At 38.4% G+C, this 19191-nt stretch overlaps 1 protein-coding gene across 6 annotated transcripts in view; it reads left to right on the forward strand.

Annotated features, from left to right (window-relative positions):
- ACYP2 (acylphosphatase 2) overlaps window positions 1-17615 on the forward strand; it is a 39232-nt gene extending 21617 nt beyond the window's left edge. For 4 of the 6 annotated variants that reach the window (XM_083832410.1, XM_083832408.1, XM_083832407.1 and 1 more), the window contains one exon: window positions 17029-17615. In XM_083832410.1, the coding sequence (XP_083688536.1) occupies window positions 17029-17143 (115 nt within the window). In that variant the 3' untranslated portion in view covers window positions 17144-17615. Of the gene's footprint in view, window positions 1-10962; window positions 14050-17028 lie in introns of all 6 variants that reach the window. The other 2 variants (XR_014582896.1, XR_014582897.1) reach the window with 1 other exon arrangement.
- Window positions 17616-19191: the final 1576 nt, after the last annotated feature.

The following is a 19191-nucleotide window of genomic DNA, read 5'->3' on the forward strand; positions in this document are numbered from 1 at the left end:
GTGCTGTAAGGTTAAGGCAGATACACTCTGTGAATGAAAAGATGCAATAAATATTAAGTTCAAAGCAGAATGCAGTTTCAGTTGAGTGGCAGCAGCTGCTTTCATTATCATGCATTATACTGAAGAGCTATCAGAATTGCTCTAGGTACATTATTAACTAGAAAGCCAAACTAGATCCATATTGCAAAGAACAAACTGCAAGGTATGACATGAGTGGAACAGAGTACATGGGAAGATAGGGGGAAGATGGAGGCATTTAAGTAACATTACATATATGTCTGGCCGCATGTATCCTTTATGTAGTGTATTGGTGGGAAGACTTCAGGGACCAGTGACGCTGTCCAGCTGATGCCTTCTTGACTGCTTTACAACTTAGAATTACAAGGCTGAATGCTTGAAATACTCCTGAGGTGCCAGTCAACGCAGCATTGCAGGGGCCCTGAACCAACCTTACAGGGATGTAAGTGAAACCAGATGTGAGTGCAGGCTAGCCGGGAAGAGAAGTGCGAACTTGATTGTGGCAATTCTAAGCTTAAAAAAAGCTCTTCCTAGCAATAGCTGGTATTTTCTGTTACTTCTGAAACTCTCAGTGATAGAATGATTGTGCTGAAGTATTTTCTTAAAGAAGAAACATTTTAGGATTTAAGTCTAAAGTTTTTAATGGGTTTTGGTGCCTAATTCATCACAGAAGCTCAATACTTGTAAACTTTTCAAAGTGGAAATGGCTTGGCTTGGAGATCTTCTGGTGGTTTGTTTATAGCTTATTTCTGTGACTAGAGGTTCCTGGAAGGTGTATGATAGAACGTAGTCTTCATAGTTAGGATTAATTTAGGGTTTTGTTCTTCAGGGCTTTATGTCAATTGAAGAGTCAACTTTACAGAGTGAATGAGTTGCTGTTCCTGAGGAATGAACTGAACAGGGCAATTACTATTACTTTGTAGTTCACCAGTGTGAAACCCTGTTAAAAACTGTGGTGCCGACCATTGCTGTGCTTTCTAACCCATGGAAAGTCACTTGGGCCTATTTCCTGAACACCGGTATCTTAAAACAAACGAAACTATTGAACATATACTATTTAAACAAATATTTATCCAATAAGTGGCCAATATAGATCAAGAAATTAATGAAAAATATTTCTTAAAAATTCCTTTTAACAGCTGGAATGAGTTGCATCCTGTAGCCAGCATCTCTCATGCAACAGTTTCATTATTATCTGAAAGAATTTTGCCATAAGGGAAGTGTTTTGCATTCCTTAGTGAATGTATCCCCTGCCCTAAAGAACAGTAAATAATCAGTAATTGTTTGGGACTTGGAACTTTCTTAAACAGAACTTATTTTACAAGCATATCAATAAAGAAAGTGTTTTGAAGGTTAGCTACTAACATAGAACAGAGATTTAGGTGTTCTTTATAAGTTTTGCAGAAGAATCCCTAGGTTGAAGAGCATGCTGTCTATGTAGTTCTTTGTTTCTTTCACTTCTCATGTTAATCTGTTCTTTTCGCCTATAGGTTTAGAGACATGGCAGGTCGTGCCCATTTCCCATAGGGAAACTGTAGGTAGGGTTGAAGCTAATGTCCTGTCATACTCACCCTAGGAACCCAGACGCATGAGCCTCCATTTATGTGTATGGGTATCTCCAAGTGATGGCTTGTTCATCTACACCTGTCACTTGATCATCCATCACACACTGGAGATGTTCTTTCTCAGGCTTTACCCAGATGTGAGGTTTTACTGTGCATCTCTTTTTCTTGAATCTACAAACCACCCAGCAACAAGGTAACCTCATCAAAAGGTTTAAGGTGGCTTCCTTATTCTCTGTAGACCTCTGTGCCATTGTTCATATAGACTGGAGTCATTTTAAGCACGACTGTCAAAACCAGAGGTTGTGAATGCCGACGTGCTGCAGAGTGCTGCTGTAATACGTTCTTCTGTCTTTAATTTTGCATATTTAGGCACGATTACTGCTCTATCTTTGCCAAATTTACCTCTGCTTAAAACAACTTCTTGGATATGGTGTCCAGCCAGGTTTATCATAATTGTGTTGCTGGTCTATTTAAATGTTGAAGCTATAGCCACGTGACCATTTCAGTTCTGTGTGCTTGTAGTAAACGTAACTGTATTAAAACTATACATAGGGATCAAGGTCTGAACTGTTTATACATAGTTTTCTGTTCTGGTAATCTGTTCCCTTTAGAGTTCTCCATGTTGCATTTTTCCCCACTGTAATTTTTCTTAATCCCTGAAGTAAAGGTTCTGCATGTATATCAAAAGAAAAGAAATAAACTTCATGGTCTTCCAACAAGTGCTCTGTTGCTGCAGGGTTTTGTCTGTTTACTTGTTGGTATTTGCAGGTCATACCAGTGGTGTTTCAATTGTGTATCTGGGAAAAATGCACAACACTTTTCGGATAAAATCAATGTTGTTCACAATGTTTTGTGAAAGGTAGGAAACCTCATTCCTTTATTCAGTTCTTAGATGCCATCTAACATTTCAGATACATCAGTGCTGTTGGTTTTGGAGAGTATCAACTCTAGCAATTTGGATCTTTCTCTGTGCCCAGACAGTGAAGGACTGGTAGGCACAGCAATCTAATCTAGCTTTCAACCCTCAGTGTATGGAGAGGAGTCTGAGGGTTTCTCAACTGTCAATTACAATTTTCTTAGTTGGGCAGTGTTTAGTTTTGTCTGTATCGTTTTACTGTTGCTGCAAGAAGAAAGCAAAGCAGATGTTAAATACTCTAATTAAATCAAACCGTTTTGAATCTTAGCTGTGATCACATTGCTTTTTATCTGGGTAAAAGGGTGTTGCCTCTTGAAGTTCATATTGGATTTTTGCTTAAGATACTAAATCTGGTTTTCATAACATAACGTGCTTAATCTTTGAAACGACTATACTGAGATGTGCTTACCATTTTTGGGGTATACTTGTGAAGGATCGGACTCTTAGGTTAAAAATTTAAGTGATCCTGAAAAGAAAACTCTTTAAGTGGCCAGTCAACTTTCACAGGCCTCCACTGAACTGATCACTAACTTACTTTGTAAATGAAGCAGTGTTAGCAGCTGAAATAAGAAATGGACCATTTTCTATTTGTGGATTTGGCATCTTTGTCTTCCAGTGTTGGAAAGTGAAGTCATGAATAAGTGTCCAACAATTAAAAAGTGAGGTGGATATGTTTATTTTAAAGCTGCAGTGCTGGGTGTTTATCTAGTTTTGGGGAAAAATTAAGAAAGCATATCAGCACTTCTGTGTTTATTGCATGAATATATATGGATGAATAAGCAAAATCACATAAAATAATAAAGTGTTGTTTCTCCTATCATTAAAGGAGAGTGGAAAAACAGAATGATTCATGTTGTAGTAGTAAAGGATCTGTCAATTCTTGAATTATAAACTCTTCCTTTCCGTTGTTTATAAGTAAACCAAAAAATATGTAGGCAAGACTAACATCCTGTATCAAGTTGAAAGCCAAAACGGATGCACTGTTTTAATTAAATATAAATCCTTTTTGTTGCTTTTGTATTATAAGAGACAAAGTTGCTCTCTAATAGCAGGGTGGAAGTAGTCTTTGCTTGCAGGCACCTTGTTGGTAATAATTCTTGTAGCTCTTAGACTTGAGATGACATATTTGTCATGCAACAAAGGAGCAGCCTAGCCAAGTTCAATGTGGGAGCTTTTAACTAACTAATACAGTGGTTTTGTTGTTCCTGGTGTGTGTATACACACTGAGAAGTTCGTAGAAGTGCAGAAGACCTAGGCATATGTTTTCCTTTAATTTTAATGAAAGTTCTGTGGCTGAATTCCATGCATTGCAATGAAAACTGAGTCCACAACTGTGTATGGGATTGCTTAAGGCGTGTTATATGTTCAATTCCTAGAATCAGAATCAGTGTTACAAGTATTTACTGTCTAATGAGCTGCTAGCAGAAGTCCTTGGTGACTGGACTTGTACATCTGTTTACTTCCGAGTACCAGGATTTCCAGTCTCCTGGATTTGTTTGGTGTCGCTGCGTAATTTAACATGTGGTTTGGTGTGTGTACCCAAGAGGAAGTGTGAGCTGGTGGTTAAGATAGCATTGGTATTCAAGAGTTTGAAGTATGTTTTGTCTGACCCTTATCCTCTAGGAATGCTAGTCTTCTGAACTGGAAATCTACATGCATTTGAGAACATCTATTCTTGTATCCAGAAGCCTCACAGTGAGGATCTAGCTCTTATCTTTTTACATCATCTATAATGAGGGTTTTGTCCAATGTGGTATGTCTATCCCTCTATACAGTACTAGCAGGTGTTACTTTAGACATCTTTGAATATACGCTTTCTAATGAAAATTTGCATATAATACTAAGCTTCTAACTTAACCAGGAAAATGATTTGGTATGATGTCAAAAATATAGCTGTTACTTTGGACTGCCTGTATTTCTGCAATACATTGTACAAAAATGGTGAGTAAGTCTGCTTGTTGGGAGTATAAGGGATGAAATTCTGATTCTGTCATTGGAAAGCCTTCCACTGATTTCCTCTGGATGGGAATTTCACACAACTGGACTGCTCTCCTATGGAGGGTGCTCCATTAGGGTAGACTGCCCTCACTGAAAGCAGCACTGCTCCCAAAAGCAGGGGCAAGCAAAAAGACAGAAGTATGCTGTCTATGCTAGATGCAGTAGCAAAGGACTTCTAGAGACAGACATATTCCTAAATTACATGTATTGGTGGCGGGTCTGCAACTTGCAGGGTCAGGAAGAAGCTGTAAAGTTGAATTTTTTGTTTAAAACTTGCTTCTTCCACTGTAATTCACTGTTTCTATGACTGTTCAGCCAGGTCTGGGTTACCACAAACTACATTTTATGCAGAAAACTTGGGCTTTGTACGGTTAAAGGACTTGTATTTTCTATTTATGCCTTCTGTTTTCACCAATCTTACCAGTGAATAAGATGGGAAGCAAAGCACGGTAACCACTAAGGTGGTTAAACGCTGCCTTGAAAAGTGGCTTTCTCGACTTCTGCCAAAAATTTCCCCCATGGTGTTGGTCAAGACCAGGCTTTTCATAGCGATGTCTGTTTCTTGTACTAGTGCTCAGTTTGAGACCCTGGAAAGTAACTTGCAGAAGTCGTGTGCACTCAGCTCCTTCCTGGTCTTTTACACGCAGTGATGAATTCTGTCATGTAATCATAAGTTTTCTTGAAAATAAATCAGGCTGCTCATATCACAACGGGCACTCCAATTCCTGAAGGCTTTTAGTGGCTTTGTCTGTAGCCATGTCTGTGGTCCAGCCACCCTTTTCATTTGATGTGTATTATATCCCAAATTTTGTTCAAGCTGTTGTGATTTGAATTTCTTACTTATGCAACTTATATGAACTGTTTGGATTGTTTCCTCTGCAAAATGAGGAAGCTGGGGCACACTCTTGTTTTTGTAAAAATGGATGGTGACCTGACTTGTTCTGACACTAATTTTCTGAAATTATTATTTTAGAACAGCTCCTCCAGAATCAAACACTGCAAGTGTTTGTAAGTTTTTCATGATGCTTGCTCCTAAATTATTTGTTTGGTTATTTTGCTTCCAAGGTCTTGGTGTTGCAAAAAAAGAAGGAATGTATTTTATTATCTGTGCACTTATAAATGGCCAAACAGATTGTTATGAGCAATTTTTTAATAAAAAGCGCATGAGAGTCATGAGAGGTCTTATTCTAGGAAACATGCCAGTCTTGAATGCCTGTACTTGATCTATCTGCCTTTGGAAATCTTTGTCACTGGAAGCACCAAGTAACTCTAAGTTATTTTGAAATGAGTTCCTTAAAATTAGTTATTTAAAAATTAGTTAAAATACTTGATTTTTTTTTCTTTTTTTTTTTTTTTACTTTAAGAAACTAGTAACTCCAGACTTCAGTCCTGAATCCCATCCTAATATGCATGTTAGCACAGTTGCAAGTCAGGAATTATATTGGTGACAAGGAAAGAGTTGAAAGTTGAACAAAGGCAATCACCATCATACAGTGACCACCACAGAAAATTCTCTAAGTCAGGAAATACATAATGCAGCTGGGCATCGGTGAGTACACCAGCGAATGATCTCACTTCATTAATGCTGTTGGAAGGCTCTGTAGAGTGCTCCAAGCTTTGCAATGGAGAAAACTTGTTTCAAAATGGTGAGTCATGACTAGCCCATCAACTTTCAGTACTCACCCTTTCTTGCATTAATGAAGCAGTGGCAATTGGTTCTGAAACATGGGTTAAGTCAAGCATAATATTAATTAAATTTGTACATAAATTTCAATAAAAGTTGGCTCTTAATGAAATCTCTGGGGTTTTCCAGGATTTTGTAATTCTTAAATCAGGATACAAGTCCTAAGTTAGCAGTCTACAGTATGAAAGTGATAGGAAACAGATCAGTCTGTTTCAGTGGTCAGGCGGAATAAATGGTCAGGCAGAATAAAATCAAAAAGGGGGAAGGGAAAGAAATGGCATAGATTACAGAAAACAAATGAGATGTTTAATACTTCTTGACAGCGCCTGAAGCTTAAGGAAAAGATGAAAAAATAGAATGATTTGAGTTTTGGAACATATCTGTACTTTGCCAGTAATTCTGTTCTTACCAGGTACTTAACAATTATCAAAACATGTGTGTTAAGAAATTGTTGTTACTCTTACCCTGCTATTATACTCCTCTTTTGCGACACAGCAATAAAGTGGCATTGCCTGAGCTATCAAAGATCTTTGTTCAACAGAGTATGCTTAATTACATACTTAATAAAATACGAGCTGATTTTTATTTAACTCTTACCACTTACTTAACTGTCTTAGTGTTTTCTTGGCATGTTATTCCAAAACACCTTTTTTTCAGATTGCCTCCTGATGCACATTTCTTTTATCAGCCTACAACACGTGAAGCCTAAGGGATGAAATTAAGACTTGGTGGCACAAGACAAAATGCTTTTTAGTAGTTAACAATACCTATTTATAAGGAGTACCCCAAAAATAGTATGGGCCTATCAACTTTCAAAAATGATTTCTTTTTTTTTTATTAGATGTTATTTTTTTGTAGTCAGATTTTTAAATATTGTGAAACAGATAAAGCTTATTTCACTGCCTTCACTGGAAGTGTCACTGTTGCATTGAGTAGAATTTTGCTTTTCTTATAGTTCTTGAAATCTGAATCTTTTTTTCTTTTTTTTTTAAGTACTTTTTTTTTTAAAAAAAAAAGTACTTCTAAAGGGCAGATCCTAATGAGACAGCAGGAAGATGTCCAAAACAAATGGAAGCTTAGAAGCTTGGGGGAAAGACCAAGCCCATTACCTGTATGATGAACATTTACTAAATCTGCTGGTTTGGTTTTCTAAGTGGTGCCTGAGAAGGTGATAGTTCAGGATTTCAAATCTGGCTTTATCTTTTAAGGTTTTATTTCTGGGAAAAAAAATAAAATAATAATTCTCCTAGTTGATTTATCTCTTTTGCAAATAATCAGGATGTTTTTTAAAGCAAATAGTTCAAGAACCAGATTTATTTAATAAAAAAATACTAAGTACTACAGCACATGAAACACTGAATTACAAAGAATATGAATTAGATTCTAATTGAATAAATATTAAAAACTTTGCTTAATTTTTTGAAACAAAAACATTGAACCAAAATGTGTTCATGCTTTGATAGCTTTTTTAAATAGCTTGGAGCTTTGATATTAAATGTGTTTATTTACACTGAATATATTCATAATGACAGTTTATAGATTGCAGGAATGGACTTAGCCATAGGCATGATTGCAGCACTGCTGCATCTCACATGAACATTTTTTTTTTTTTTTACAGAAACAATAAACAACACATGGAGGATTTTAATTTATAGTAACTAATCAATTGCAAAGGTGATTTTAATTATTAATTACAGGGGATATTATTTATACACCTAGCTTGTACACTGCTCTACACCACTACATTCTTTGTAAAACTACATTCTTTGTAAACATACTGTGCTGGGTTCACCTCAAGAACAGGTTCTGGTGTGCTGGAAACAACAAATAGCTCCTGTGGAATAAAGAATGCAATACCTATAATGTATCCTTATGTTAATCTCTTGCATCCTCCTTATTTTAGCTATGTTGATAATTCAGGATGCTGTGATTTTTTTGCAATTAAGTCCTGACAAAGCCCAAGCTTAAACTTCCACGCATAAAATTGAAGCAGATTGTTGGCTACCGTGGTCTACTTGGTGCTTTTTTGAACAGCTATGCTCTCAAATGGAGTATTGATTATTATAGTAAATTTTTGTTGGTTTACCTCATATGCTAAAATACCTACTATTTTATATCACAGTTGCTTTTAAAGTTTTTTGAGGCTGTGGGCTAAAAGATGGAGGTAACTACTTCCTTGAAAGTGTGCAACTTAAACTACACTACACAACTTAATTTAGTAAAGGTGGGGCGGGGAGGAGCTGAGCTAGCTGAATGTTTGTTAAGAATGTTTCAAAACACTAAGCTATAGAAAAATGGAAAATAAAATTCTGAGTTGTTACATACTTTCTGACAACAGGCATCCACTTCTATAGGAGTTAAAATATATGTTGCCGTTGTCTTTAAAATAAAGGTAGTTTGTTAAGTCCCAGCATACATTCATCAGTTGATCTAATAGTAATAAAATGTATCTGAGATGCCAAAATAGCCAAAGTAAATATTTCAGCTTAAAATTGGTTTGGCTGAGATTTTTGTGACTGTGTGGGATGGGTTTTGTTTTCACTGCTAAAAAAAAATGGGCAGGCAAACGTTTTGTGCATCTGAAAGCAATTGTACATGCACTTCAGCATGAGGAACAGCTGGACATCCGACTGCCTAATCTGTGCTCACGTGTGGATGCTTATATAAGGTACTTTGATAGAAACAGTCACTTGTGCATGTTCTGAAGTGAGCTGACCCATTATCTCCTGAAGGATTCAAAAAGTGGTATCTTGGGAAGGGGAAATGTGTTGCAGTAACTGCAACACTGGAAGTGTTAGATATTCTCACATGGACTTGCTTTGTGCTCTATAATGTGAAGCTTTAAAAACTGTGATACTTTCATTTTGAGATCTCCATTTTTTAAATAGTTAAAATAGTTCCAGTTAAAGCAGTTGGACAGTTTGCATCTTCTGAGTATCTTTTTGTAGCTATCTTGACTTTTGAGGGAAATAGCATGAATCCCAGTCATGCTTGAAGGAAATCACTGTGTTTTGGTCTGACATTATTTTTAGTTCTTGCATAATAACTTAATTGTATTTTCTGTGTAAATTGTATCTTCTCTGCAACTCTCAGAAGATCAGTAAGCATGGTAATGTGGGAGTTAATCTTCATGGTTTGTATGTCTGCCTCCCTTGCTGAACCCCATTACAAAAGAGCAGAAAAGCGTAGTCTTTGAAACTTAGGACTGCATGTGTTATCTGCACAATTTGCAGCCTCATTTGAATGCTTTTCTGGACTGTGGATGCATGTGGGTTTAATCTGAACTTGGACTGTATGTCTAACTGAGCTCTTTACTCTAAGGGCTCTCTTGTTTTTACCGGGCTGGATAACGAAATGGATTTTTAAGTGATACTGCTGATTTGGTCAGTGTGATGCTTAATTATGGGCTGCTAACAGGGTTGCTTTGAAATGCCTAAGGTTAGCATTTAATCAACTTTTTAAGTTAAAAAATTGATGATCAGAGGCAATGGTATTTTTATTTCTTGCTCAACTATAACACAGCTATTGGCTTTAAATACAACTTATGTGGATGGTGGATACTAACCAGTTATCAAGTGTCAGAGAACTAGCTTTTCTCAAGAAGCCTGAATTGGTATGCTAACAGCCAAGGTTCCTCATTTAAACTTCTTGTGGTCTTTCGTTTAATAGATGGGGTATAAGAAATCATTTTTGGTTGCTTTCTGTGTGATAGAGTGGTGTTAGCCGAAATTGTACTTGGTTTGTGTTGTGAGCCAAACCTTACCCTGTAGGAGGCAGACCTATTACAAGGAAAAATAATAGGCCTTTCTGCTTCGTAGGGCTCTCTGGTACGTTTATTGCTTTGGGAATATAAGACATGAGTTTAACAGGATGTTCTCATTTGTCCTGTGCTTTCTATAGATCAGCATGACATGAAACCTATTTTGAGTTACTGAAATGGCTAACTTGGTTTTATTTTTCATTTCTTTACTCTTCTTCATTGGAACAAATGTCTGTGATATTGCATATCTTTTTCTGAGTTTTTTGAGAAGCCAAATGTGATTTTTCGACTTCTTTTCAATGAAGAGATATTCTGATAATTTTTATGAAAATGCACTTATGATTGCATGCCTGTAAATAACTAAATTATACTTCAAGTTTACAAAAATATTTAACAAGAAAATCCTCATCAGATCTCTTGTGTAGCACATAAGAAAATCTTCAGATTCGCTTTCATTTATTTGGGGGATCATTCTGCCTCTTTAAGATGTAGACATTTAATGTAGATCAGATATGAATAACAAAGTAAATTTCAGACTCATTTAGAGTGGAAAAGATGTTCAAGATCTTCAAATCTCAAATTTGAAATACAAAGGGTTGAATTCTGTGCTAGTGCAAGCTAGTAGTGATCATTTACATAAAAAGAAAATCTTCCCTGATAACACATACAGTATGCAACTAACATCAACATTCAAACCACTTTTCTCAGGTTAATGAATAGAAATGAGACACCAAAATATATGTATTTGAAACTTACTCAACATTGTCACACTTAATTCATACGTTTGATCTATCAGTTTCTGCTAATTTGTCCTTGCTGGTCATATTATTTTGAAGTAGTACCCTGAAGAAACTTGTACAATGTACTCTCTAGAGAAATGCTAGCCTTGAGTACAGCAGGGTTTGTCAGAAAAGGAAGAAATATAAACAAATTAATAACATTCATTTGTCAGCTGTGCTTATAAATACAAGTTCAAACACTAGTTTTGATTAAATATCTTTTTCTCCGCTTTCTAAAACAGCTGTGGACTTGACCCACTGGATATTTTAAGAACTGGCTGTTGTGATTCATGGAGCAGCTAGCAAGCAGGCAGAAGCAGCACAGTCTTCCCCACGCCTACAGGCTCAGTTCTGTTCTGGGGCACCACACCTACGCCTGAGCAGGTTGCTTGATTTATGGCCCATGCATTGTTGGCCTATATCCTTAGACTGCTGGTGTTTTTCCTTGCTTCCTTTAACGCTCTGAAGTAACCTGCCTCTTGGCTTTGTTTTGTTGGTGGACTGTAGTGGGGTCGTCCTAATACAGGTGTTAAAATTTCTCTCCCTTTCGCTCTGCCTGGTTCTGCCTTTGCTAATTCCCCCTTCTTGCAGGTATGTATATGCAAAAGGTGTGGATGTACAACTAAGTGCACACCTTTGATCCTGACCTAGTGTGTGGACTGCTGCCCGCAGTATTTCTGGTGATTTATCAAGCTGTAAGCAAAAGAGTTTAAAAATCTCTTGCTGCCATTTCCCTGAGGGGAGTGCAGCAGTTTCCATGGCAGCAGAGGCCCCCTTTAGTACAGCTCCACAAGCAGCCGCATTTCAGGTCAGGCAGCTTCAGGTTTTACTCCAAGCTACAGCCTACATTCAAGAGTTATGAAAAAATAAAATAAATACAAGGAGCAGAGGAGGAAGGTTGGTAGGAGAAATTTGACTAAGTTTTGATTGAATCCTCTTGACTTTATCCTGCACGAAAATGTTTGCAAGTCTTCCCTGGATTCTCTTGGGGACCCTTTGCACATTCTCTGGCTTCAGAATGTTTTCTCTATTTTGTCTACCTTGACTGCTTTTGCTAAACTTAATGCTAAATGTGGTGTTTTTTTCTTAGGCCATACAATTCAAATAAAGTCAGACAGCAATGTTTTCAAACACTTGTTAAGGTTTTTGTTACTTTCCTGTTACTTTCTTTCACATGAACACTTAACTCTATAAATTGTTTCCACATTTCTCTTTTACTGTTAGGGCCCTGCAACAGGAACAGAGGTGGACTGGTAGTGGAATGTCTCTGCAGTAACCTATGAGCTGTCACATGCCGCTACTATACAGGCTACAAGAAGCTTTAGCTTTATGTGCATTTCAGGTGTATAAAACAAAAAGGCTTTAAGTAAAACCTTCCTAGTCCTTAAGATTGCAGAGAAAGCCATGGTTTCCAAGCCTAAAGTTCTTTGTAGATGGTGAAAAGCCAGACAGCAATGAAAAAATTGCATATTTCTGTTCTGCAGACACTTAAATATCAGGATTTAGGAAACCGTGACAGTACTGTTTCAGAATACAACAACATTTTGGAGGTATTTCATAAATATTTGTAATCCTAGTCTATACACTGTCTCAGATGTAAATACAGTCTTCAAAAAGCAACATTCTCTCAAATATTTTATCCCAAACAAAGGGAAATAAATTGTAAACACGTCAGTGCCTTTATTCTCTCCCCCTCTAAATACAGAACACGTTTCGCTTGTTCTACTGTGAGTAACGCTGGGTTTAAGACAAAGAGAAACAAATATATTCCTAAGCTGTGCCTGGCTCACCAATGTTGATGCCGTAGATCACTTTTCAGATCTGTTTTTAGCATTGTAGGCTGTAAAATGCTGTGGTCTCAGTTATATGTAAAAAGCTCAACTAGTTTATTCTAAATAAGTCCCCATAGAAGCATCCTATGTGTATTGATGATTTGATACAGCGTCTAGCAAAGGAAAAATGTCTTGTTTATTTACGTGCTTGTTTGGTACGCCCACACCTTCTCCAACACTTGATAGATTCTTTCCATGTAAATGAAACGGTACTTATGAAAGATGCTGTAATATTAGTTCTGGAGAAGTCATGGTTCTTTGAAGCAAATCAAAACCATGCTGTTGAAACAAATCATCCCCAAAATGTGTTTTGGCAAAAGTTTCTCACCTTATATGTGCCTTAGCCTCAGAGCTGGCCCACAGGAGTATCATTAGTACAAAGTGTGGTGGTCTTTTCAGGTGTGGAGACTAGGAATTTATATAATGCTGTCATACTTCTGTGAGTGGTGAGCAGCTGTTATTCCCTAAATGATCAGACATGGACCTGAACCAGAAGCCAGGTGGTAAAAAAACACATATCCTTAAAAAGCGGCATAGCCAAACCCTTAAACCATTTCCTCTTGGGTCAGAACTCAAGTGTAAGGGTTCATAAGACACTGCTGATAATTCATCGCTTTCATTACTGCAAATTTTCTGTTTTACTTCCCCGTTGTACACGAGCAAAGGATGGCAAGGCTTCTTTCTTGTGCTGCATCCCGTCTCGTAGGGAGTGATGAGCTGTGTGCTCTGCCACTTCCCACACCTGCACCTACTGCATGACTTCATTTTTCTGTACCAAAGCAGGAAAGATTTTGTTTAGAGCATAGTGCAAACAAAACTATTTCAGAAAATGTTTGGTTTTATAGTCTAGATTCTGTTCTTTTAAGAAGTCTTTGGGAAATGCAAGTCAGTCTGCTGGCTGCAGTATTCAAAGTGTGGTGTTTTTTATGTCTGTGCTACTATGATCTTGTATGATGTAGGCAAAGCTCCTTAAATAATATTTCCAGAGAAATACCCGTGGGATCAGTGCCCTGGGCGAGGGGGCGCCTGATGGATGGAGCGTGTCTGAGCAGGCAGCGCCCCGCTGCCCAGCCACTGGCCTCACACTGTGCCCAGGGCTGGGTGAAAGGTGTGTGTGTGCTTTCACAACCGTGTATGGCCGGGCACCCTGCAGAAACGGCCCTTCGGATGCTCTTTTCCAGCCATGCGTTGAAGGAACACGCCTGGTTGCCTCGGTAACAAGCCCGAGTCCCGCGGCAGGGCCCGCTTGAGTAGATAACGTCACGGTGCGCGGGGACCGGCGGGCCGGGCCGTGAGGCGAGGCGCGGGGCCGTGAGGCGGGGCGGGGCTGCCCGCGCAGCCCTTAGCCCGCCGCGGGAGGGGGGAGAGCGGGGCGCAGAACCTTCCAGAAGGCCCTGAGCGGGCCCCGGCGGCGGCACGCGTCTGAGTGAGCCAATCAGCGCTGGGCGCTCTCGAGTCGCCGTGAGGAGAAGGCCCGGCAGGGCAGGCTGTCTGGAGGTAGGTTCCTCGTCCGGCATCAGGCGGCTGCAGCAGAAATGTTCCCTTTAAAATAGCTATCGAAGGGTGAGCTGCGGGCTCGGCTCCTGCCAAACGGTTGAAAGGGGTGTCCCCGTCTGAGTTGGCCCGCCCCAGCTGGGGGAGGTGAGTTGTCCTACCTGCTCCCGAGGAGCATCGTGCAGCCACCATCAGGTAGGTGGCTGCTGTACGTGGTGAGGTACAGCTCCGAATGCCACAAGCTAGTTAATGTTTGGTAGGTGCTGGGTGGTCTGAAATTCATGGCGTGTGTGAGAGAACTAAGGCTGAGTGAAGTAGTAGGGGGCACAGAACGTTCTGTTTATTCGGGCCTACGGATACCAATGAAATTTAAAACAATTCCAAAGATATTTATCAGAGTTGCTGGAGATAATATTTTCTCATTTGTAGATAAATGAGAAATTAACTACAATAACTGTGTACTAATTGTAGCAGATACAGGTTTCTTGCTTTGTCAGCTGGTACAAAAAAGTGCTTTATAGTGTTAAGTGTATGGTCCGTCTTGTGCAAATATGAGGAAAGATGAAGAACTGAGCCCCTACAGCCATGTAAATCTGAGGTAGGGAGCAGCTCTGTGGCTTTCTTCCCTACTTCCCGCATGAACTAAAGTTGCATAAATATGTCCTAAAAAGTTTTAGTGGAGATGAATTGTTTTATCTGGACTCTTACTGTTCTCACTTTAGTCTTCTCCATGTGAGACTGTGGAGCTGACAATAGAGCTTGCTCTGCATGGAGTTTGTGGTGTTACTTTCTACATGCAGTGGAACTTGAGAATTGGGAGCAGCCAGGCACTCAGTTGACCTTAAGTACAGTTGTGAACACTGGGCAAGGAAGATATTTCTAATTTTTGTCCAGGACAAGCTCACCTTAAAATGAGAAGGGGCGTGTCCATGGGGATTATGTTTTCCTGTGGGTGTTTCGCTAGCCTTCTAAAAATGGTGTATGCAGATTTTTGCTTCAAGTAATTTAGCATTTCAGATGTTTTTCTTTCTGATTTTAGGCCATCCAGCTACATTAGATTCTTATGCTGAATAGGGCCCCTTTCCAATTTCTCATGAGGGAATTTTGGGTCAGTTACTAGGCTTGTTTCCTTCTGTTGAGATACCTCTGGTCACCTTAGGACTCAAGCACCAAGTGCTATTCTCCTGGTTCACTCATGTATATCTGTTCCCATGTTACACTCCTTACTGCAAAATTTCGTCTCAAATACACAAGAGGGAGTGTTCACAACATGAAGCAAAGAATGCAAGGTGTGTAGATGCATAAACATCTGACAGATGTTTCTTAATTTGAATTACTGGCATCATTTATAGACTAAATTAAAGGTTGTCACAGGAAATTCATTTTGAATGTGAGAAGTCAGTTTGTGGCTTGTGTCTTCCAGGGAGTCTTTACATATAGAGCCTCCTTTTTAGTGGTCAAATGGGAAGTGGGTTTAAAAGAGTGTTTTGTCTCTGCCAGGCTGTAATCCTTCGTGCTTACTGCTAGGGTTGTGTTTCAAGGTACGTGAATGCTAAGAAATACCTGCATTAAGTGTTAAGAGTGTGTATTTCTTCATAATCAAGAACCTGTGCACAGAGTTTAAAGAATGAGATTAGTTGTGTAGGTGTTCAGTATAGGCTTGGTGCCATCCCTGCTAGTTCTAAGAATAATAAACCACTTGTTTCTTGTAGTCAGCTAAGGTATCTCAGGTCTTTTATACAATTTCTGACAATGCAACAAAAAAACATTCTTGTCAAATGCAGGGTCTTGAACAAGATACATTTTGATCTCTGTATTTTTATTTATTGGCTTAAGACAAGCAGCTTGAGTGCACAGTTCTAATAAAGATGCCTAAGTGCAAGAAGACTGCATTTTATAATCTTCTGTGCAATTTTGCAAGGGATGAATTAACTTTAAAACAACTTCAATGCTCTTCAAATGAGAATTTAAATGAATAATAGTAATATTTTAATTGCAGTTACATGCCTACAACAATTTATGTATCACTGAAGTTATAAAAAGTATTGTGTGGAAATACACTTAAGTGTTATACGCTAGAGTACTCTTTCTTCTCAGTTTTCAATACGACAGAAAATCCTCAAACTGTGTTTTCATAAAGAAGCCTGTAAAGAAGCAGATGTCTGCAAATCAGTTGTTAGTGCACCTCCTGTTATCACCAGTGGCTTATTACTAATGTACAGAAGTTTAAATTGCTGCAGGATAGGAAGATGGCTAGTATTTAGTTAGGAGCAGCCATCATACTGTCAGCTCCTGGACTATTACCTCCTTGGAATTTGTGTTCAATACAGATTTTTTAGTGTGCTGTGGAAGAAAAAAGCAAGTGCCAAATTAATTTGATTGGATCATAATGCAAATGCATACAAAACTCACTGATTTTTTACAGGTGTTCGTTTCCCCCCATGTTTCTTAATTGTTTGGTATCTTTCATAATTTAATACTGCTTTTTGTACTGTAATTTTGGTTTGCTTGCTTTATTCTTTTGCTGGGCTTGAAAGCGTCATTTTTATTTCAATTTGTTTCTTGTTTTCGTCAGAACAGGATAAACTGGCTGCTTGAGTTTTTTCTTGGTACTTTTTAAATTGTGGACGGCTTTTAGGTCCTTGCTACAAGTGTAATACTCAATTTGCAAAGCTGATACGCCTATTTTAAAGCTATTAATATGTGCTTAAAAGGGGACGTTACATAAAAGTTTACCAGACAGAAAAAGGCTACAACAGACTTATTTAATGTTCTATAATATGTTTCGAAATGTTGACACTTAAATGCAAAATGAACTTAAATTAAAGGAGACTGGGAGGGGAAACAAGGTAACTAAACATTTGGCATAGTTTTCTTGTTAAAAGACTGTACTTACAGCTCTTAAAAGGGGAAGCATGATAGGAGAATAAACACCACATGTACAGTTGATTGCATGCTAACCGTCTCTTATTTTTCTTGCAGGAAATCCTGGCTGACTAAAGTTGGAAGCCCAAGTTCTCGTATAGACAGAACAAATTTTTCTAACGAAAAGGAGATTTCCAAGCTTGACTTCTCAGGATTTAGCACTAGATACTAATAGAAGAAAACATCACTAAGCACAAAACTGATGTTTCTGCTGCATGATATTTTCTGTGCATCCATAAAATGTCACGAGCACTTGGATGCTTTCTGTACTTGAAATAGATGACTGCTGTTCACATGAAGTAAGAATTCTTAGTTGCTCTATTAGGTGTTTCACAACATGATTGTCAATGCTTAATATCTAAAGTGTCAATATCTAGTTTATTGCATCTTGAAATCTATAAAAGTCGCTAAAAGTATCATTGATTATTTCTGTACAGAGATACTTGTTATTCCAACCATATGAAACCTAATCTTTACACTGTAAAGGATAAATAAATAATCACTATATTCTACAGTTCATAACCTCTCCAGAAATGCATAGCTTACAGAACTGGAACTCTTAGAGAGATATTCTAACATCTCTGTATTATAGATCATATTACTTGTGATAATTTAAAATAAATGTGCATTGCTTCAAACAAAAATTGTTAACTGCCTGTGGTTTAAAATACTCTAAGGTGATGCAGGTACTTTTTGGAAGAAGATGATGAAGCGCATTGCCTCTCAACCGCTTCCTTGTCTGGCTAAAGCCTAAATCTCTACTGATGAAAAAGGATATTCCATTCTTTTTGCTGTATGATTTTATCGAAATTAACTGAAGATTTCAGTTATTGTCCTTACTGGATGAGTATTTGCTCATCCAGTGAGTTGAACTGGGTACAGTAGTGTGCACCCCCAGAAATCATACCAAGTACACAAATGGTCTTGAGCAAATTGAACCATGTGCTTGCAATAAATACTGGATAAGTCTCTGCAATATTGAGGTCTAACTCATGTAGTATTTTTTTCACAGGTATCAAGGAGTCTGTTAGGGTTGGAACTGACTTACACCTTCAATTCTAAAGTACTTCTGTGTCAGGATTAGTCAATGTAGGAGGACTTCTATAAAATCTCCAGTATACCCAAGCAGGCTCCTGTGTGATCTGGCAGTACTGTTCACCAGGTGGTGCAAACATGCGGCGATGGCGGCTCAAGCTGTAAGTCCCTGTGAGAAGTATATGGGACCCGAAGCTCAGTCACTGCTTACCTGGCCTTGGGTGGGCGCTGAGCAGGGGCCCAGCCCCCCCTGCTCTTCTCTGTGGCTCTGTCCTCAAAAGTACCCTTGCAAAGGGCACCTAAAACTAGATTTCTGCTGGCTGTTCTGCACCTCTTCAAAGGGTGGATAGTGTCAGTTTAGACAACATCCTCAAACGTGCAATTTTTATTTTTTAATTCAGAAAAGGACATTTTGTAACATAAGCATTGTACCCTTGCATATGTGCAGAGCAAAATGTGCATTAGAAAGTATATTTGTGATGACTACTAGATTTATTTTCACTGGTCCTTTGTGTATAAAGCAGTAAAGACTTCTTTCTAGAATTTGCAGAAGTTACTTGTAAATTGTTCTAGTTCAAACTGCATTTGACTTCTGTAATTATACAGAAGCATCCTTTGTTAAATTCATTGTGAATAACCCTTGTTCCACTCAAATGGTAAATGGCAAAGTTCAAGTGTAGTAGTAGTAGTAGCTCAATAGAGGTTGCATCCTCTCTGAGAACTGTATCCTGTCAAACACAGTTCACATTTTCCTTGAAGCTACCTGGCATAAAATACACCCTCAAAGGCTTTTCCAGCCAAGTTGTTTTGCTCATGTTGTGAGAAACAATGACAGAGGAAGGCGGAAAATAAATGGGATGCTAGATAGACAGGAAGAAGAGACAAAGATGGAATTGTTCTGATATGTTTGCATGGGTAGAGCTGCGTGATAACAAGGGCTCAGTAACTGCACCCTTACTCCACTAGAAACGTGAGGCTTGGGAATAGGTATCCAGCCATTTTAAAAAAAAAGGCCAACTTTCTGGGGAATACGATCTGCTGGTTATAAACCTTCAGAAAGTTAAAAGATGAAAAATCTATGTAAATGTTTCACATGGAAAACCAAAACCAATATTTAAAGTGATAACAAGCACTGTACTGAAGCTTTTGAGTGCCTTTTTCAACCAAAGGAAGTCAGAAGTTACT

This window comes from Anser anser (assembly GCF_964211835.1).
Source record: "Anser anser genome assembly, chromosome: 3".
Taxonomy (NCBI): domain Eukaryota; kingdom Metazoa; phylum Chordata; class Aves; order Anseriformes; family Anatidae; genus Anser; species Anser anser.